We start from the raw sequence: 22,141 nt of genomic DNA, 5'->3' as shown, positions 1-22,141 counted from the left end.
AAAAAAATCCCCAAACAACACATGCAGGAAAGATTGGACTAAATAGTCGCCAGACCTTTATCTTCCATACCTTTACAACAACCAGAGGCCCTGAAGGATCGTTAACAATTGAGGGAAAAGAGTGGTAGGAATAATGTATTTATCACAGCCAAATATTTAAAGTCTTCTTATGAAACTAAAAGCAGAAAAATGTGAAACGTCAATTATTACTTCCAGGCAGGCCTTCACAAAGATCGACACAGCTTACGTTCAGTGTTTCTCTCTCCCCCTCGGGATAACCCCCTGGGAAGGGAGGTTAGGAGCCCCTATTCACGATACCGCTATTGTTTTACCGATTTTATTGTCATCTTACAGATTTCTACCCATACAGGAGACTATAACCAGGGCAGCACTTCCCTTCTAGCTGCTATCAGCCTCTCCTGAAGGGAGCTGCCACCTCAGGGCAGCACTGCTGGGGCTGGAGGTTTTATTTGAGGGGGGCGGGGGGAGGACACAAACGGCTCCCCCAAGTCTCCAGGCGCCACGAAGGCCGGTCCGGCAGCCCCGGTCCCGCCGCTGGGGCCAGGCAGGGCGGCGGCCCCGGCCCCGCCATCTCCCGGCCGCGGCCATCGGCAGGGCCCGCCCCGCGCATGAGCCCTGGCGTCGCGGCGTGGCCTACAGCTCCCGGCTTGCTTTGCAAAGCGGGGGTGGCTTTTTTTCTTTTTTTTTTTTTTTTTCCCTTTTTTTTTTTCTTTTTTTTTTTTTCCCCACCCCTCGGAGGGGGAAGGATGGGTGGGGAAAGCGAGAGCTCACGAAAGCGAGGCGAGGAGGAATCCCACAATACCAGGCGGGTTGCGAGCCCGGCGCTGCCGCTGTCTCTTTAATGCAAGAGGAAGCGATGCGGAGGGGTGGAAAATGGCAGAGTTGCAGATGTTGCTAGAGGAGGAAATCCCTTCTGGCAAGCGGGCTCTGCTCGAGAGCTACCAGAACCTCACTCGAGTGGCCGACTACTGCGAAAACAACTACATCCAGGTGAGGGGCGGCGGGGCAGCGCACCGGGGCCGGCGGTGGGGCGGCGAGGCGAGGCTCCGGTGCGGGCGGCGGGGCCGGAGCCGCCGGAGGGGCAGCGCGGCGCCTGGCTGCCCCCGCCGCCGCTCCCCGCCCCGCAGCCCTTCCCCCGGGTTTGCCTTTTCTTTCAACTTTTGCAGCCCAACGACCGGGCTTCCCTGCCCCCTCTCCGGAGGGGAAGGGAGGGGGTTATTATGTCAGTCCGGCTCGGAGGGTGTGTCTTTTTTTTTTTTTTTTTTTTCCCCTTCTTTTTTTCTGTATTTATTTATTATGAGTCACATCCCGGAGACCTCCCTGGGCTGGGGCGGGGGGTGAGCGGGGCACGAAGGCCGGTGAGCTGCTCCGTGTGGCCGGCTCAGACCCGGTATCTCGGGTTTCCCCCTCGCCTCCCAGCGGCGCGGCTCCCTCCGGGGGACGCCGCCGGGCCCCGGGGCGGCGGCTGGCGGCGGTCGCTGAGGCGGGCAGCTCCGCGCGCCTCACGTGGAGCGCGGGTGCCGGCCGGCCCCTCCGCCAGCGCCATCCGCAGCGGCGCGGGGGGCGGAAGGGGCCCCGCACGCGGGGGACATCACGGAGCTCGGTCGGCGGGGGGGGAGCCGCGGGGGAGCCCCGGCGGGGCCCAGGGAGCGCGGCGCGCCGGGGCCCGCATCCCGCGGGCTGTGGGGGCTGGGGGCTGCCCGTGCGCGAGCGTGGGGTGGTGCTTCAAAATGGCAATCGGTGCCGCTCGCAGGCTCCGCTCGCAGGCACCCTGCAGCCGCGGTTTCACACCGGGTCTCCGGTGCTGGAGGAGGCTCCCCGGGCTGTACCGTGTCTCCGGTCGGTGTGGATCCCCCTCCCTCCTCCCCGAATGCCAGTGCTTCTTGGCCTTGCTTTAAGGCTATTTTTGTGAAGCTGCTTTTAAGCACAGTTTGCTCTTATTATTTTTTCAAGATTTGCCGCACGAAACTCCATAAGTCTGTGTATTTGGTTATACTCATGTGGCTACAGAGCCATCCAGAGATGCTCAAATTCAACTTTTTTTTTTTTTTTTTAACAAAAAAATTGAAGGGGGAAAGCAAATGAGCTCCGCTTTACTTACTAGACAGCTTGTAAAGTGAACTTGTTGAATCTAAAACTAGACTACCTGTGATGAGTATTTAATGCAGGTTGTTAAATTCTCTGGCATCCGTTGTTGTTGGTAAGCTGTCTTACTGTTTTTAGTAATGGAGCAGCAGATTTGAAAACACAGCTTTAATAATATGAAGTGAAATACTTTTTTCTAAATGAGCTACTTGGATTAAAACTGCTCTAACAAGCCATATTGTCAAGATTTTTTTTGGTGTGTGTGGTATGTGAGGTAGTATGAGTTAATGTCTATTTACTCTTCCGAGTTGTTTGCTCCACCCAAAGAAAGCTGCTGATATAAATGTTTCTAAGAGGCGAGGTTCATTTGGTTTTACTCATGGGAAATATGACAAATACATGAGCATGGTAATTGCGGCACAAGTTTTGACCTGTCTCCTGCTCCTGACTTTTTCCCTGTGTTAGAAACTTACAGAGAATCTTCAGTTAGGTTGTTTTCTTCGGTCCTAAAAATTGTCTTTTTTTTTCTTCAAGCAAACAAACCAAAAATCCCAACACTTGAGCTAGGTCCTATCCAGTCATTTGGGGTGGTTTTTATGTAGTTATTTATTTATTTTTTAAATGTGATAGCTCATTTTCACCTCAACTATCAAGGTCAGCTGGATGTGGGATTGGTACAGTCTGTTTTATCTGTGTACAGCTGTGTTTACCCCTTTTGAAAGGAAGCTGGAATTCTAAAATTCGTAATGAGGACTTGTGCGGTAGCTTCGAGAAATTTATACCTCGCTTGTTTTGTACACCCGTTGTATGTTTACTCAGTGAAAATGGCAAATAAATTGATAAAATTACATATTTTTTAATGTGTGATGGAGGTGGGTTTTTTAATCAGCACTTTATACAAAGCCATCTGCTCTCCAGTTGGACTACTGAACAGATTATACTTCCCGTGCCTGTGGTGGGGCCACTGCAGGATTAGGCGATCTGACACAGGTCACTGGGTTGAGATTTGGGAGTGTGTATATCGTGGGATGGGAATGGAGGAAAGGAGAGGTAGAGGCTTAACCAATGCATAGTACAATTTTTTTTTTTAATTTGATGTAATTGAGCATTTTATAAGAAAGGCAGGCCAGAACACAGAACCTGTCGATGAAGTGAGTATTAAAACAGTTCAGAAACGGCTACGCGTTGTAACTTATCCCATAGAGGGTGACAGATTCAGTCTGGCTCCTCTGACTTTGGATAGCTTCGCATTTGGAGAGTTTTCTCTCGTTCTGTGGGAAAGGCTATGTGATTCTTAGCAGGAAAACCCACCGTGTGCTGTCACCTACTCTGCGTTGTGGCACTGAGGTGGTACAAGTTTATCTGACTGTTCTGACTGCTGATGGTAACAATCTGTAGTAATTGTAATAGCACTCAGATACTTACTCAGAACTCTTGATGTTCTCAGCCTTATGTTTTGTATTCTTTGCTCACTTAAACAGGAAAGCAATTTCCTACCCCTAATTACATTGCTGTATTCAAACTATATCTCTATTTTTTTGTATCTGAAAACATAGGAATCTTGTTTTGTCTCTCCCACTTAACGTGGGAATAATTCTGGTAAAATCTCAGTCATACTGATTTGTTTTTTTTTTAAGAGAGTGTGTTCAGTGTCTTTTGGGATTCTTCAAAAAAAGAAAAAAAAAAAAGAGGAGGTATTGGAGAAGAACTCACCTGGGTCGCACCCGAGTCCCTAATGGTGGATGTGGTTCTACTGACAGTAAGCATCCTTTTAGTGAAGCATTTAGGAAAGGTGACAGCATTTGGGACTGTCAAGCTGAAAACCACTATTCTAACAAAAGTGTGAAGCAGTTTCTTGCTAAGGCAAATTGTGAATAAATCGGAATGCCAGGCAGTAACACAGTTTGCTCTCCACGTGTGTTCTGATTACCTAGAACGTTTATCTGATAGGAAGGGAAAATAGCTGGGGAGAAGCAGAGTAAATAAGTTTCTAAGGAAGACCTGCAGTGCTAAAAGGAAAGTATGGTATGGTGGCAGTCTTGGGGGGATGGGGGAGAGAGTGAGACAGAAAAAAAGGAAATCAAATGTAGAAGTAGTAATTGAAGGAAGTTGTGATGTTATTGGTGGGGATTTTGGCTTTGACTAGAAGGAAAAAGGTGTTATAAGTACATTACTATATTTAACCTGTGACATGATTTAAAATCTGTTATGTTTCTAGTTGGAAGCTTCAGTGACAAACTGGTAGAAAATTCCTATTTTCTTTTAGATCAGAGACTTAAACTCTGAACGGTTTTAAGAGCAGGTTTTGAACCTTGGATCTTTAACTGGAAGCATGTTTTTGTCTCCTGAAATAAGTTTTCTTGATATCAAGGAAAATGTACTTTATGTATAGTTTTCTAAATATTTTTCCTATCGCTCTTGAGAATACTGGTATGACTGTTCTCTTGTGATGGAGACATTTGCTTGTGAATTGGCATACCTTTATTATAAAGTGCAGTGAGATTAAGCAAGGGAAGGAGTGATGAAACTATCTGATAGTGGAAATAAACAAAACTTCTTCATAGGTGCCATGTAACTGTAAGTTCCAGTACCTAATGCCTTCCCCAAATCCTTTTGCCTGCAAATAATTCTGGAACTTAGCCCCTTTCAGTTTGTATGTAACCGTGAAGAGTTATCTGAAAATCTGTAACATAAAGCTGAAGATGCTAGTGAGGAATTTAATCAGTATCCTGAATAGTACGGACTTTATCAATACTAATGCAGAAATAACATGGAGTTAAAGTACTTAGAGTTCTAATTGTGATTCTTCAGCTGAAAATACTAACTTCCAGAGAGATTTTCCCGTCAGTTTCTTGGCTGCACTGAATTACTTTCAGTTTTTAATGAAGTTATTTACAATAACTAGCCTATGAAGTGTTAGAATGATGCAGGAAACCAGTGTCTTCAGTGTTACTGTGCTGATGACTTCCTTTTGAGCAACTTCAGTTGGCTGGTGTAGTGCTGTAAAACACTGCTTACAACTCTCTCCTACTGTCTAAATCAGATGTTTCTTATAGTCTTGTTTATGCACAGGCATATACATAGTTTTCATCAATCCCTTTGCTTCTAGGCCACTTGGTAAGATCCATTTGTAATATTTTTTTAAACTCAAATATAATTTTTATATGACTGTGAGAACCTCTAAATGAATGGCTTGGAATATGTACTACTTGTGTAAATTCTGATCTTGATAGTCTCTAGTGGATAGGTTTAGCAGCTTTAGAAAATAAATTAAGTGAAAGACCTTTTAAGGAAGTAAGTGCTGTGTTGCCTAAATACGTGGTTTTTTGTTATCATGCTGTTTCCTTCTGTAGCTTCCAACTGGTATGTGGGAACTAAATGGTGGGTTTACAAGTTCTGGGTAAAACAGACAAAAGCAGGGACAGATTTAAGTTTGACTACTGTTGCAAAAAAATTTGAAGTGTCTTTCCAAGTTGGTAGAGCAATAAATGTGTGTGGCTGCACAGTGTTGCATGCAAGAAGTTTCACAAATCCTTATGTTGTCTTCTAGTATGTGTGTAGGAATTCTTTCTGGTTTATAGGTTGGATGTTCCACACTTACTATACAGTAGATTGTACATATTGGAAAGGAAATAACATTTTTCATGGTGTGTCGTTTTCCGTAAATGTTGGTAACAGATCTGACACTCAGCTTGGTTGCCTGGTGTATGGAGAGTGGCTTGGTTTAGTTCAGTACAAAGTAGTGCACTCAGAATGTCTAATTCAGGAAGTGGCCTGCTTTAAAAGGATAAACTTCTTAAATTGTCACTAATAAAAATCTTTTATGAGCTGTGAGAACTTGCATGCTTTTATGTTCATAGGTTAATTAGTTTGTATTGAGAGTAAATACAGTGGGTTTTTCCTTTTTTTTTTTTTTTTTCCCTCCTGGTTTCATTGCTAAATTTGGAACATTTTGTAAGAAAAGCAAATTAAGCTACTTCATGTTCTGTAACATCAAAATATAATTCAAAATTGGAGAGTTTCAGAGCAACAAGATAAAATATGGTTTTACCATACACTATGGTTTGTAGGCTTAACTCATATCCTTTAACATGTTAGCTTAACTTTTAAACACTGTTCTTTTTTTAAGGTAGTTTAAACAAACACTTGCCATCAGTATGAAAGGCACTGGCTTTTCTATGGGCATGGTTTAAAAAAAAAAAAAATTTGGGTACAGGTTGGTGGGTTGGGCTTGTAGCTCTTATGTGCTGGTGTGTTGTGTGTGTTTTGGAAAATACAGCTTTATGTTTAGCTCAAAATCAGCAGTAAGGCAATAGCGCAACTTCACTGAATCAGCGATTACCCTGTGTACACAGCAAACAGATCCAAGAGTGTTGTGTGTGTGTTTTGTGTCCAAAGGAGGTAGATGATACGAGGTTTTCCAAAATTTGAAATGTTTCCATTAATTTTGGTACGTTTGGTTTAAGAAGCCAGCAAGATGTCAGCTGCTCTTCCCATTCCATTTTTTGTTAGTATTTCAGCAGATGATTGTGTTGGCACTGTGCTGCCTTAATCGGGAGGAGAGTAAAGTGGATTGGGCTAAGTTTTTTTTTTCTAGGTGCATACTGCTTCTTCCACAAAGGAAGTGCTGTCCGCTCCCTTCTGTTTCCACATATGCTGGAAGGAAGAAGCTTGCAGTGTATGTTAAGTGTGATCCTTGCTCTCTGTGCTCTGCTTGCTGGGCCCAGCCCTGTGGAATTGTTGGAAGGAAGAAAGAAGACGTGACTAAGAGGGGCAACTGTCTAATGCTTACCTCCCTCTGGATCTCTGGGAGCTTGGTGCAGTAAGTAGCTCTTATGGTAAAGAGGAAATAGATAGGCCTTGAGGAGGGCTCATAAAGTGGATCACATTGTAATGAACTTAAGAAGACAGGAGCAGGCCGTGTACAAGTACGAAGCATTGTACCTCTGAGGGCAAAGTTCCTGTTAGTATCTATGCTTCTGATCTAAGTTTAACAATAAAAACCCCAGACTGTGAAAGAAAAAACCTGATGCAACCTCCCAATATTTTTGTTGAGTATTTTGAATTGTCTTCATTTTACAGAAGGATAAATGGAGGCATAGAATTTATAACTGACTTGTGCAAGGTCATATAGGGACGTGCTGTCAGATTTGGGAACAGAACCTGATTGTTTGGACTTCCAGTGCTGTACACTAGGGTTCCATGCCACCATCCCCACCCACCGCCTTTCCAAGTTGACTCCGTTACTACAGCGCAGCAAGAAGTGTGTATCTGCAGAGATGTGAAGTCAGTGTCCACAGAGACAGTGCAATGAATCCCTTGGGAAAAGATGCACCTGAAAACATCATTGGACTCGTTAGCAGCATTTACTTTTTAAGGGTTTTACATATCTCCTCTCACAAGAACCTTGAGATTCTAATTTTTGGCTTTGCAAACTTCTGGAGTTACATAATGATTTCGGTACTGTCTGTCTGCATGTTGGTGGGGGTGTCTGTCTTGGCAGAGGCACTAGAAGATATCGCTGTCTTTCTCGTTAGTGAAAGCAGTCTGTGTTTGACAGTTCTGGTGACTGAAATCTTACTTATCTACAGAACAGCAGGGCGGCAGCTGTGTGGATGAAGTGTCAGTTCTGGTGTAGCAAGACATCCTTGAGGGATGAGAGTGTATCTTGCTCTCTCTGTGCCAGTGTTCAGTTCTTAATTAGTAACTTACGGTTGAAAGGAGTGTGTTGTGGTTATTTGTTCTTACCTGGTAGGAAAAGGCTTGTGGGCCCCCAGTTACTCAGGGTCCAGGCTTGTTCACGATGACCCGAGTGTTCTTGCTGCCTTTAGTATTTGTGTTAACCAGAGTGGTGTTCCTCTGATGCTGTTCTTTCCACCCCCACCCCCAAATCTGAGCACTGGTCACAGCGGCAGGTGAACTCGGTCACAGGGAATCTCCCTTCCCTCCACGCCTAAGGGAAGTAACTGCTGAATTCGTAATAGTAGATACGGTGCCTGAAGTGGTTCCTCCGTTTTCCTGACCTTGCTGGTGAAGTGGCTGCCACAGACAGACACTTGATGTCTCCTGTGGGTTATAGAAATAACCCTTGGCAGCTCAAAACTTGCGCAGAGCCCTTGTGGGGCTAACACCGGGGATGTGGTAGAGAATAGGTTATGATGCACTTCTGAACAGAGTTCTGTGCGCAACATGTTATCTGTAGGTGTGTTTCCTCCTTCACCTCCAGCCTGTCAGCATGCCCATCTGGCTGTGCTGGAGAGGCTCAGTCACGTGTTTCATCAACCTCAGGCCAGCTAGTGAAATAAAAGATACAACACTTATAACAGGTGGGTTCTTTGAAGAATCCGTTTATTGTACAGTATGTGAAAGCGGAACTGTAAACGCCTCCTCTTGGTATTAGAGGAAATGTGGGTTTTTTCCTTGGGTTAATTAGTAAGAGTGTAGATGCCACCTTTGCTTGAAACTATGCAAGTCATGTTACTCATTAGATATGCAAGCCCTTAATGCTGTTAACAGGAGCCATGCATGCTTTGCAGAGTGTAGATTTGTTACTATGATGTTGATATTTTAGAAGAAAAGGAGGGATGTGGAACTCCGCGTGAGAATTTCAGCTTGGAGCAAAGCATGAGTGCAGCATTTCCAAATAACTTGTAAAATTCAACAGTCTGTATTAACATGAGATAAAATTGGTGGGCAACCTGCTGGCGAAGCTCACAAAACAAATCAGTTTTACCCTGAAAAAGATTGACTGTTTACAAGGTGACTTTTAGACAAGAATGTTATTAAAAATAGATTCCAGATCAAATATGTCTAGTTAGTAAGTGCTGGGTTTGGCAAACTGGAAAAGCCTCTGAAGATCAAAACTTCTCTTGGTTTGGGCCTCTTGTGATAAAGTCTCTTCGTAATAGCCACGTGATGTGTGCCATATTCAGTTTTCTGCTGTTGGGGAATATTCTAAAAGAACAGTAGAGGTTGTATCTTCTGCAATGAGATACAGCTTTGTTATGTTCCTTGTGTTTCTTATGTTAAGATAGCAGATACATTTGGGATAGTGTCATCCCTCCCTTTTCCTTCCTCCCTCCCTCCCTCTCCAAAGAGCCCAAAATAATCAGTTCTGTGTACTCTTTCTGCAGCAGAAGTTAAAGAGCAAGCACACTGCTCCATGTGTGAGGAGGCCCTGATACTGTAGCGATGAACATCGAAAGAACTCTTGGGGAAGAGACTGCATCACTTTCCTAATTTTATTGTAACGTCAAAGACAATGAGGAGTAAGATGTAGTACTGTTCCTACTTCTGTTATGAAAGCAAGGAGGCCTTTCAGAACTCTGGCAGAGGAGGCTTACTAAAAGAAATGCTGGTTTGACATCCTTAGAGTTAAGCGTAATGTTCTTAGCGGGTGGTCTTAAGGTTATAAATAGTTCCAAGAAAAAGAATTTGTTTGTTTACTGTTTCAAGCATAACATTTCTTTGATGTCCTTGGAAAAGAATTGAAATGTAGACTCTTCTGGCTATTTTCACACCAGTGTTTTTTCTAAGCTATACTTTATCAGGCAAGCGTGGGTTTTGTTGTTGGCTTTTTTTTCCAGCTAATCTTTCACCAGATGCATATCTTCACTTTCATCCTCTGATCTCCTTGTTGTACTTCAGGGTCAGCAAATATACCAACCAGTGTTTGTCCTGTGGCAATTGTTGTCAGTTGAGCATCTTATTTGACTTTATTGTAGCAGGTGTGCTACAAATTATTATTTGAACTGTGGTCTCCGTGCACAAATGCTGTGTTCTGGAGCCTGAGATAAGAAAATGTCTGTGTAAAACAAATAGACAAGAGAAGAATGAAGTGTCCAGGCAGCTGCATCAGACTGCTGCCATAATGTCAAGAAAGCCATGCCATAGCTTGTCTTTTCACATTCGTACACCTAATGATGTTAGTCACTGTTATGTCACTGATGTTACTAGTGACAACATTTCTTTCTCTTCAGGTGCTTCTCCTAGCCTGTGATGTTAATATCAATTTGCTGATTTCTCTCTCACTGTTAAGTATCCTATCTGCTTGCTACAGGCAGTTTCCTAGACCTGTTGTCTGTCTTCTATTGCCGAGCACTGTAGACTTATTCTTTTGGTACCATTGACTCAAGAGTGCTCTCATCACAGCTGCTGGCTCTGAAACAGACTCACGTGCTTGCTCTCTACCTCATTGACTTTGGGTCTTATTTCAGATCTCATCTGAAAACCTCTTTTCCCTTGCCTATTTCTTTTAATTAATGTCTTTCTATTATTTATCTGCATATTTTACTGCCTTGGAGCTTAAATTATGCAGCTGTTTTTCATGATGTCTTTCAGATAAACAGCTTCTACTAGCATGGGCTTGAATAATTGGAAACCTGTAGCTACTGAATATGTTTATATGCACTTCTTTTTTAGATTCTCTTTATTGGCTCAGAGTTGAGACTAAAGCCTTGCCCATGAAGTGGTCTGTAACCACCTGAGGAAGCCATGATGAGCAGAATACAGAAGAAAGAACACAACTGGGGAGATGTTGTGTGCAATAGGACTGACATGATTCTGTCTGCTAGTAAAGCTGTTAGGAGGCCTCTCGGATATATGTGGCCAGGCCCTTCCTTTATAAGAAATTTGTCTTGTTCAGGAAGCTGGTCCTTTTGTTACTCTGAGGCCAAGGAGTGGAAAGGGCTTAATAAAACTTCTGTCCTTGGAGGGCCTTAAATCTCTTACCAGTGAGGGAAAGGAGGATGTGTTGGGGAACGGTGTTCTGTTAACATGCATTAGTAGGTATGTATCCACAAAGCAGAGCTGGACCTGATCCTGAAGGGTTTTTATAAAACACAATTCTAGCCTCCAGGGTTCCCACTGTGAGGCCTTGTGGCAGGTGGCTTGGATGGTGCTTCAGTCAAGGTCCAAAGAGTGTCAGACTAACAGAGATATGATGTATCGAGGCACTCTGTGTTGGCAGGATCCTTGGAGACCTGGCTAGGGATTGTTCAGCTTTTGATTTGCTGGCTGGCATGCAGGATTGCTGAATGTCTGGGAGAAGCTGTGATGCAAACTCCTGGCTTTAGCTGCGTTAGATAAAATGTGTGTCTGGTTTGGAAGTGCTTGGCTGTACAAGGGCTCTCTTCAAATACTGTGGATGTGTTTCCTGCTGCAGCGTACCGTATGTTCTCCCAGCACTGAAATGGCATAGTTGCTGCAGTAGTCCTGAGATTTGCCTGGAAGCGTTGCAAGGGAATTTTGTCTTAAATGGCAACAGATTTTGTATCTGATTTCTAAAGTGTCTTTAGCTCTGAACGTTAGGGAAAATTGTTGTTGCCATAGGTGTAATTGAAGCTTGGGCTCATACAATGCTGCTTACTTTCTGAGAGGTCTTGTATCACTTGAGTAGTGACTGTGTCCTTTCTAGATGTATGTTTTGTTCCTCTTCAGCAGTCTGTCCTTTAAGCCAGTGGAGAAGGGTGACAGACAATGGAAAGCTTTCTAGCACATGCTCCCTCTTTAGAAACCTACTGTCAGTGAACAAGAAATGTAAAATCCGCTTCTGTCGGTACTCTGCAGTGAATATTGACTGTTTAGAGACTGAGGGAGGTATCTGTTGTAATTATGAGAGAGGCTCATTTACTGGGGACAGAAGCCAAGTATGCGGGGATTACCTGTGGGCTGTTGCTCCTCTACCGAGAGGAGAAAAGTTGCTGGTTTTGGTCCTGAATGTGGGAGGCATGGAGGATTTCAGCATGTTCCTTGGGCATGGAAAGGTCTTAAGAGTTGATGAAGAATAATCAAGGTTGAATAACCTTCTACCTTGCTGACAGAAAATGGGAATGGTTTGAAGGGTGATTCAAAAGCAAGTCGAGGGTCTTGAGCAACACCAAGTTTCTGGTAGGAGTAAAAGTGCTGGAGGAACAGGGGAGAGAGTGTAACTCTCCTTCACTGTGTACCTCTCTTCAGCCAGTCTTTCTTGCTGGCTGTGACGTGGTAGAAGGACAACATTGAAAGCAAATACTGTTACTATTTGCTTCCTACCTACAGCAGACAGCTAGAGAGGTAGCTTTACTTTTTTTCCCAGGTTTCTATAAGGGGTTACTGCGGCAGCACTGGGAGTGGGGGAGTAGGAACTGAAGCAGGTACTTACTGGCTGTGTAACATCCTACAAGGCCTGGGGGAATGAATGTGGCTAACACTGTGAGTCATGCTTGTCAGTCTCATAAAGCAGGAGGCTTTTTACAATTGGCCTTGGAGGGAAAGAGGTGTTTAATGGAGCAGTTGTGAAGGAGTTATGCAAATAGAAGACATAAGTAATGAGCAAAAGATACTCATTTAAGCTGCTTGTCTTCTCAGAAAATGACTAAATGCAAACTAACCACTGCAAAAGTTAAGAGAAATGTATAATCATTAAGTATAATGGGTGTAAAAATGTGGCCACTCATGATAAGAAAATTCTTCTTTTGTGGCTAGGAAAAAAAATTTCTGTAGCTGTTGAACAGGACTGTTTCTCTGAAAACAGCTCTCTGTGGCTGTAACAAGGGCCGCTCATCGGTCAAGCAGATTACAGGTGAGATGGTAGCAAGGTGTCCTGGTGGCCCTACTACAAGTGCTGAAATAGAATACTTGAGGGGTGGTTTTACTACCAGAAGGGGAGACAGGGAGTGATGTGGATGTGACTATTCTCATGCCTCTGATTGCATGGAAGTGCAAGCACTGCTGTCATCTGGATGACTCTGGACCTCCTGCATCTGCCTAAACCTGCCCTTCTCTACAACACTGTATATGAAGGGGAAGCAGTCTTCAAAATCACGTGAAGGAGCAGCATAAAAACACCAGTGGAACTTCAACATGGATTAGAAAACTTTGCTGTAATTGTCTGCTGGGGTCATCGCAGCTGTATTTCTAGGAACAGTTACTCACTTGAACTACTGCTGTGCTAATGCCACAGCAATTGTCTCTCCAAGGACTTTGTTCTTTTAAAAAAATACAACAACAAAACACCAAAAAACCCCCAAAACCCTCTCACTCCTTAATTTGGCACTGTGTTTTCTATTGAAGAGCTTGCTTTCTGTCTTCTGTTGGTTTCTGTAAGTTAAGCATTGTCTGTTGCAAGATGTGGAGATTACCATATTTATTTATTTTTGTTACCTGCTGTCCTGTTCATGTTTTTTTGGGCAAGAAACAATGCTATATTATTGACTCTTGCCATTCCTCCTCCCTCCTCCATTCTCCTGAGCCATCTGTTTTGTTCTGAGGTGTGTGTGTTTGAGGAGCTAAATTCCTACTTGCTGCAATTGAAGTAACATGGTATTCAAATACGTTTATGCATGTAAGGTTTTGGAATGCTCTTGCTAACCATAAGCTCACATTTTAACATAATAAGTAATTCTTCAAAAATAAACTGGATGGTGGTGTACTTAAACCACTATCAGATAAAAATTGTACGGTCAGATCCAGGAGTGTGTAAAAGTGTAAGCAGTATTAGCAGCTGTTTATGCGATCAGATAGAAACAGAAACTAGGTTGATTTTCTTCACTTACATGCAAGTTCTTGTAAAAACCATCAGTCCTTGTACTGCAGTCCATTACTTTATGACCATGAGATCACTGTATAGCCTGTGCGTTATGTGAGAGTATGCCTTGTAGTGGGAAGCGAGCTACTACAAAACTGTACCCTGGTTTCTAGTCTGAGCATGTTGCACTAGTGTTGTGAGATCTCTGCAAGCCCTTGGATGGTTTCTTGCTGGAGCAAGTATATCAATCTTCAAGACACTAAATAGAAGTGTAGTGCTACAACGTATGAGAAGACAGTTTGACCCTGTTAATGGCCATTTCTTGTTTTAAAAATACTGTGATGTTTGGGAATTGCCTGATCTGTAAAATCTGGGCAGTGGCTGTGTGTTGAAAGTGACATTCTTAAATATGAGAACTGTTTCTGAACTAGGAACACTTGCAGTCCAGACATTTACTGGATGTCAAAGGCCTGTGTAACTCTTGGCTCTACATTTTAGTGCCTTGAGATTCTTCCTGGAGCTGGACAGGCCTGCTAGTAATGACTTTCCATGCTCTCTTCCCTACTTCCCTCCCTGCTTTGTTGTCCAGCAACATCTCTGACATCTCCATGTGGAGAAACCTGTTGTAATGCTGAGTGTAGCTTTGAGCCTGCTTGCTTTTGGACTGACCCTTTTGCCGATGCTGACATTCAGTGTTTAGCCGTCTTTCAAAGCAGCAGTTGAGGTTACCCTATTGCATGGGTTCAGAGCACTGTTGACATATAATCTGTGCGTGCTGAGGTGACACTGGAGTTTGATCTTTTATTCTAAATGTTGCTCAATGCCCTCTGGTATGATTCCAGGCCTGCCTAGAGGGTAGGGAGGACTAGAGAGTGAGGATCTAGAAAGAAAAGTAGCCTTGGAAGTTCACCTGTAAAAGGTCATAGAATTTTAGCATGTTGCTTGTCTTCAGATACAGATTTCTTGTATTATTCTGGGCTTATTCCTTCAGTTTGATTTCTCAAAACAGAGATAAAAAAACCTTCTGATTGTGTGAGCACACACTAGTCCTTGAGAGTAAACTGAAAAGGTAAATAAAATCTGTAGGAGGAACCATTGTTACCAGTATTATGAAAAGGGACTTTCGCTCAGTGTGAGCTGAAGAGCTTTGCCCAAAACAGGTTACTCTAAGCTATTTTGATTCGGAGGCTTGCATGGTATGAAAATCTACCCAGTTCTGATTTGTCACTCCAGTTAGGTTCTTTGTTGCTGCCACTGTATTACAAGGAGGATATTAAGGTAACTAAAAAATGCTAAAGTGTCTCCTTTCTATTCCCACCAAAAAAAGTAAAAAAAAAAAATCAAAAACCAAAAAACAAACCACAAACCTTTGGCTTATCAATGAGTATATCCTTGTTAGATGAGTTAAAACTTGTTTAAAACTTGTTTGGTGGGTGCTGGCACTTAAAGTAGACAGAAAGGCATTTTAATTTCAAGCCCCATTACAAACAGAAAAGAAAAGATCAATATTTGAGAGGCAGCATATAAGGAAACAAATGGAATGTAAGCTCTCTAATTCCCTGTTATCTGCTGTCTAGTGTGCTGAAATAATCATACATGCCAAAGCCTAGGGTAGCTTTCTTAGTGTGGAAGAAGGAAGACTGCTATGGAAGTGCTAAGGGCTTCTTTTCCTGGCTGACAGTTCAGGGGTGGCATTAGTCTGTATTTGGAGCTCTGGGTGATGTCTCTGATGTCAGAGCTTGCTTTATATCAGCAGTGAAGAAATTTGTGTGCTTGATGTCATAAGGCAAATCATAGACACTGCAAGGAGGTTAAAAGTGTAATTTTGAAGCAACTGTACGTGCTAATACTGTGCAGTGCTTTACAGAAATGGAAGATGTGGTTTCTGTCCTGGAGCTTGTGTTGTCTAAATAATGTAAACCACAGAAAGTAATACTTGGGCCAACTTTCTTACGCTTGCTGCATATGCAGTCTTGAAGTCTTACTAATTGTGTACAAGGGTTGTGTGAAAATGACACATGACCATGTCTGCTTCTGTCATCTCAGTTCAGTGTGGCATGCTATTTTGATTGTATACACAGACTGTAACAACTGACATTAACAATGTATTGTGCTAACATATATATTTACTCTGATACCTCCTCTACTGGATTTGGCAGGAGAACTGAAAATAGTGTTTTCAAAAATACTGGTTTTTATATATATATTTTGTTTTTTAATAAGGGGAGTGGTTTAGGTCAGAGCCAAGATGAACACTGCTGTATTGGGCAGAAAATGCTGCTAACAGAGCAGCTGGCACGTACCTTCCCAGGCTCCATCTGTCAGAGTCAGCATTGCTTTGTAAATCGCACTCCTATTGGGTAGGTAGATAGATTCATTTCTTGCTATAATGTTGGCAGCCTGGATTAAAACGGAATTCCTAAACTGATTTTTTTTCCCCCCACTTTTTTACTGTTTGGAAAAAAAATAGTGTTTTTGTAGGCTACTTCTGCCCTCCTTTACAGACCTATTGAAGTCTGTGTCAGCATGTTGCGAATGCTGCATCTTGTGGACTTGCCTTTAGTTTAAGTAAAAAAACGTATGAGGGTAAGGTAATTATTGGAAGCTTAATCTCAAAAACATGGTTCTCGGCTGTGTATGCCCAAGTCAGAATGGGCTGGGATCTGATGATAACCCGTATCAGTGTATCTGAGAATGTTAAACAGTGGTGTGTTTTTTTTTTTTTTTTTTTTAACATCAATGTCCATATTCATCTTGCATTTTTTATCAGAACTGATAACACTTTTACCATTGAGGAGTATATGTATGTGTATGAAATATATGCATGTTCCTTAAACTCTCCTTTTCAATGAACTTCTCCCCTTAATGAAGGTACTTCTCACTCAATCTTCCCCAAAGGAGATAATGATTAGAAAAATTGAGGCTCTTCTTTTTAATTAATCAACAGAATGAAAAGCAACTTCCAAATTAAAGAAAATCTGCAAGGACACAAGCAGATTGGCTAAATTGGTCTGAGCCCATAGAAATGCTAATTTGCTATCAAGGCTATTCAGGACTGGTCAGGGGAATATTATTGGTGGAAATGAAGGATTTGCTTCTAGCTGATTGTCTAGCATGTACAGGATTTGGGGGAAGGGCCTGTCTGAAACAGCTTGTGAATTACAGGCAGTGCTTTTTACACTTACTGTCCTATGTGTTTGTTAAACTACAATAATTTGGTATGTGTCTTGACCCTTGAGATGGAATAGCTGATGAGTCAATGATTTTTGCCAAGATAGATTTCGGTCTGTTTTGTTTTAGAAACACTTACTTGTGGGCTGTGGTGTGGTGGTGATCACCTTATTGTCTGGTGCCATGAACGAGTGCCAGCTATATTGTGCAAGGTCTTTACCAGGGGAGAAGAGATTTCAAGTTCTACCAGTTCCTCTGTGTTTGGTATAGCTGAGTTACTGCATCTTATCTTGGAGAAACTCAACAGACATGTTATTATTTCGTACCAATGGGCCTTTTTGTTGTGGATGCTGAAAGGAAGTTCACTTGAGTTGAATTGTAGATGCTAGCCTGGCTGTGTGTGTTGAGGATTTCTGCCTCAGTAGATGGAAAGAGTTGCTGTTTACTGAATGGACTTGAAAGAATTTGGTCAAGAATTTAATCCTAGTTTTCATTCTGGTGTTACTGTAGTGAGAGGGATCCTAGGTTTTAGAACTGTTCTGAACGGTTAGGCATCCTTCTGTGCCTGCCCTGTCTTTAAATTCCTTCATACTCCTTGAACAACCAGTTATTTAAGTGGTAGAGAGCTTTGCTGCTTCTATTTGACTCCACTTCTCACTATGAGTAGAGAGGTGTGTTGGATAGTCTCTTCTATTTCTTGTTTTCACTGTTAGTGAAGGACTGACCACCAGTCCCCTGGAGAGAAGGCATTGGACAGGAGGTGGACATGATCAGTGACTGCAATATATTACTATCAATAGCTTGCAAGTTATTGGGTAATTAGAATCTTGAGCTTTCAATGCCCCTCCCCAAATTCAGGAATGGTATAAAAGGACCATAAAATGACTAGTTATGGCGACAAGTTATGGCAAATCACTTCAGTAAGACAGCTGAACATTTTTCTACTGCACACATTGTAGTACTGGTCTTTGTGATGCATAATTTTAGTTGAGATTTGCCTGTGCTCTGGGAGAGGTGGGTTTATGGCTTTAGTTCCCCTTCCTATGGAGGCTGGGTTTGCCCTGTCATTTAATCAGGCTGTGCTTGTATTAAGTCCCTTCCAGTTCCTTGTCCCTGCATAAATGCTTTCTTTTTAAATTTTTCGCAGTTGGTTTTGCTGATGGTGGTAAAGATATGAATGGCAGAGCAGGTGGTTCCAGTAACAAGAATACGGATGGTGACTGATCTGAGACTGATTATGTTGAAGAAAAGACAATAGATGAAGTGTACGGGTGACCCTCTGAAGTTTTATCTGTGTTGCTATGAGAGGATGTCTCTTGTGCTGCTAGTATGTTGGGCAAAGGTTGAGTTTAAACTTCTGAACTAACTCTCCTGATGTCTGGCTTCACATTCCAGTGTGGGAATTGAGGTGCAGATCAGTGAGGAACAGTCTATAACTTGGAGGCAGGTAAACACCAGGCCTAGTATAGCTCCGTGGATATTAGGAAATACTCAGTGCGTCATCCCCTTAAAGTAAATGCTAGTCTTGCAGTGAGACTGGTGTATGGCCTGAGCATACTAAGCCTGTTCCAGGAGACAGTTGACATGTGACGTATCAGATTCATACTCTGTCCTTACCTGGGTGGCATACATAATGTAAGTGACCCCTATTTATAAATTTTGGAACCTTAGTTTCCCCCGCCGCTCTGGAATGCTGTATATCCCTTAAGGCTGTATCTGTGATGAGAGAAACCCTGAATGCTCCCCACCCAGCACCTGCTAGTAATAACCACAGTCTGTTTAGAACTCCTTGTACGGCTTTCAGGTAGGTGCTTCACTCCTGAACATTCTTCAGAATATAGAAACTTGTGGCACTTGCTGTGGTCACTTTGCCAGTTTGACTTTCTTCTCTTGTTTATAACTGATACTCTGATGTAATAACTATCGGTAACGGCCAAACAGTCTTCATGGTGCAGCCTGTTTACGAAGCAATCTAACAAGCTTCATGAACTATGGGTAAGGAGGAACCTGTATCCATGGGCTACCCTTTTATTTAAGTATGTAGCTCCTCTGTTATTTAGTGATCTCTGGATTTACAGTTCTTGATATTCAATGTAAATTATTAGACACTTGACTCAGTAGGTAAATACTACCTAGCATGTATGGCGTATTTAAAACTTCGAAACATATTACTGCAGCTTGAATATGGAACACTTGGTCTAAGCTGAACATACATTGTGAATAGTTTAGAAATGCCTAGGCCTTTTGCCAATAGCAGGCAAGAAGTAACAAACCCTTAAGACCAGCTTGGAGTTATTAAAAGCCTTATCAGATCAGTGAAGCAGCAACTTCGAACTCATAGATGCATCCAGAATTTCCACATAATGTTAGGAGCGCTTGCTTTAGGGAGGTTTCAGTGCTCCTGTTTTCTGAGTGGGGAAGCCACTTTTCAGAAGTATGTTCCTTCCACCTTGGTATGTCCCCAGCTAGTTCTCAGGGAAGTTAAGTACTGAGATCTAGGAGTCTCCAAGCCACTGCCTGGATGTGCATGTTCACCATTCTATAAAAGTATTTCCAATTGACTGGAAAAATGAGGTGCCTATAGATTGTAGCAAATTTAAACTGGAAGTTTTGGCTAGGTGTATGTTGTTTTGGTTGTTTTGTGTTTTGATTTAGTTTTTTTGGTAAAACTTCATTCCTGACCTTGTTGGGAACAGTTGTCTGTGTTAAAATGGCAGGACCTTAGTGAAGGAAGCAGAACTTTGAAACCTCAACTGTAGTATCCGTCTTATCAGGAAGTATGCTTTCTGTGAATGTCAAAGGTGAGTAAATGACAACATGAACAAAAGAGAATACAAATGGGCATATTGATGACTTTGGCATAGCTGCATTCTGTGAATGCTAATGTGATAAAGATTGCTAAATCCATGTGGCAGCTGATTGTAGCAATCCTAATTTTCTCTTTAATTGATTAATGAAAGGTGTAAGTCTTTTTAAAAAGATGACAACCAAGATTTAAACCTAAACAATTATCTTGTGTTTACTTGTGAAGCAAACACAAATGTATTGCACTGTTGAATTCATTAAATGTGTATGAGCAATTACAGCAAAGGCATATAAAACTGAGTGTGAAGTTGTTTCTGTAGCTTGATTGCTGAGAGTGTTCAAACCCTTGAACAGAATGCCAAACATCTGAACAGGTATTGGGCACTGAATAATTAACAGCTCTGTTCAGCTTAGTGACTGTTTGGCTGCTTTAGGGCAGTGCTCTGTTAGTAGTTTATCCTGGATGGGTTTTTCTGTGCTTGAGTTTGGACATATTCCAACAGCTGAAGATGAAAAATGTGGAGCAATGCATGCCACGTACTGAGGAGGCAAATTAATTTCTTTCTGCCAGGGCAGCCAGTCTTGGTGTGATCTGATGAACTGCTTTCTGACCCTTTTCAAGTGGAGCCAGTCCTTCTGGTGGGGCGTTTTTCTTACAGGGAGTTTCAAGCACAGTGAATGGAACTGAAGTGGGAAGCGGGGAAAACAGAGGTCAGAGAACAGATGATGAGAGTATGGACTGGTATGATTGCAACAGAAGGTTGGGCTTCTGAAGGTGCTTTGCAGTGTGAGCTGATGTGATTTTTTTGGGTGCAAGTTTGTACCTGTAGTTGTGCGCTGCATGAACTAGATGATGGTGGGAATTAGCTGAGAGAGAAAGCTGGAGGGCAGATGGTTTGAACACTGCAGACACTATTGTGGGGATATGCCTTTGTGGGTGGCAGTTTGGAGAGGGGAAGAGAAAAATTGGCAGGGTATATGACTTGTAAAGATCAGCTGCTGAGTGATGGACAGGTTCCTCATCGTTTGACCTTGATGTGTCACTGAACTGAAGAATTGGTAAATAAGCTCCTACTCTTTTTTTTTTTTTTTTTTTTTTTTTACTGTGGCAATTGTTTGGGTACAGAATCAGTTTTCTACTTTACTATAGTAATTATGTGACTTTTTAAAGGAAGTTTTATTATACAAGTTTGCATTTGCCAAAAATACATGATATGCAGTGTGGAATGCCATGCAAGTTTAACTGTCTTTTCATGTATTTGCTTGGTTTATAGGAGGAATTTTCTTTTTAGTGTTAAACATAGTTACGTGAAAGCAATTTCAAACTGCAATTTTGCCATAGTAACATGAATGTTAAGGGTGAACTAGGCATACAGGTGGGAGCTTATTTTGAAAGGGAAACTTCAAAAGCTGTGATATTCTGGATTTAGAGAATATTCACTTTGCTGCTAAAGGCCACTCAAACTTCTGTTTATATCAAGGACTACTGGAGAAACAACAGTATCTTTAAAGCTTTTGATACAGGATCATAAAGTAATTCTGAACTTGTTAGGAAAACAAGTCAGTTGACAGTCTTTAGATTGTGTTGTCATTAAAATTGAATAGTTAACTGGTGCTCATATTCCAAAATATCTGAAGGCATGTAAATGTGCATTATCTTCTATACCGCTTTTAGTTTTTGCTTAAAGAGAGGTGAAAGTAACAGTTTAAGAACATTGGGAATCCTGGCTCCCTCCTGTTGCTGCTACATAGCTCTTGGCTTCTCCTTCTCCTCTTCCCCTTTTGCTGGCTGTAAAGCTTTTAGCTTGTATCTTGTGGATGCCAGTAGTTCTAATTAAGAAATGCAAAAGACTATGTCAGGTTAGTTCTAATCTAAACTGTTAAACTCTAAACTGAAATTGCCTGAATTATCTGCAAAGCTTGAAAATGTTTCTAACCTAATTCTGCTAGGACATGCAATATGTTCCACATCAGAACTGTGTTCATCTAATCCATCTAGTCATTTGAGCAAATAACTAAAACCTTAGGTGCTTAGGCAAATGAGGGTGAGGCATTTGATCAACAAATCATTAGAGAAGAAAAGAAACTTTTTATACAGTGAGGTTTTCTCGACAACACTCAGTAATTGAGTGCCATGGCTTTGTAACCTGTTAGTGTTCAGCGTATCCGTTAGTTGAAACTTTGTAGTAAGAAAACTGCTTGAGTAAAGGCTATAGATCTCCAGTTGAGCTTTTATGAAGTTAAACTTGTGTTGACTGCTGCCTTGTTGGCTGTGTCTACTTCAGTAAACCTTTTATTTCAGTTATTGGTGAAGTTGCTACCTGCATTTTCACTGTTGTCCAGGGTGGTAGAAGTTCAAGTATAAATAATCAGTTGGGTTTTTTTAGGCTTCAGCTCAACAGGAAAGTGTTTTTAAAGTCACTGCTAGTGGCAATTTGAAGTTTAAAATGCCTCTGGAAAGCCAGGGTACTTTGGGAAACTTGCTTCTTGAACCTTTAATAGTTGCTTTACAGATCCTTCACCACCAAAGTTTGTTTTCTAAAGAAGCAAAAT

At 42.1% G+C, this 22,141-nt stretch overlaps 1 protein-coding gene across 12 annotated transcripts in view; it reads left to right on the top strand.

Annotated features, from left to right (window-relative positions):
• Window positions 1–755: 755 nt before the first annotated feature.
• The window catches only part of ABI1 (abl interactor 1), an 82,001-nt gene continuing 60,615 nt past the window's right edge, over window positions 756–22,141 (top strand). For 4 of the 12 annotated variants that reach the window (XM_056334218.1, XM_056334219.1, XM_056334222.1 and 1 more), the window contains exon 1: window positions 758–1,011. In XM_056334218.1, coding sequence (XP_056190193.1) covers window positions 895–1,011 — 117 coding nt within the window. In that variant the 5' untranslated portion in view covers window positions 758–894. Of the gene's footprint in view, window positions 1,012–22,141 lie in introns of all 12 variants that reach the window. The other 8 variants (XM_056334223.1, XM_056334221.1, XM_056334224.1 and 5 more) reach the window with 5 other exon arrangements.

Source organism: Falco biarmicus, chromosome 4 (genome assembly GCF_023638135.1).
Source record: "Falco biarmicus isolate bFalBia1 chromosome 4, bFalBia1.pri, whole genome shotgun sequence".
Taxonomy (NCBI): Eukaryota; Metazoa; Chordata; class Aves; order Falconiformes; family Falconidae; genus Falco; species Falco biarmicus.
This window is presented reverse-complemented; position numbering and strand designations above follow the sequence as displayed.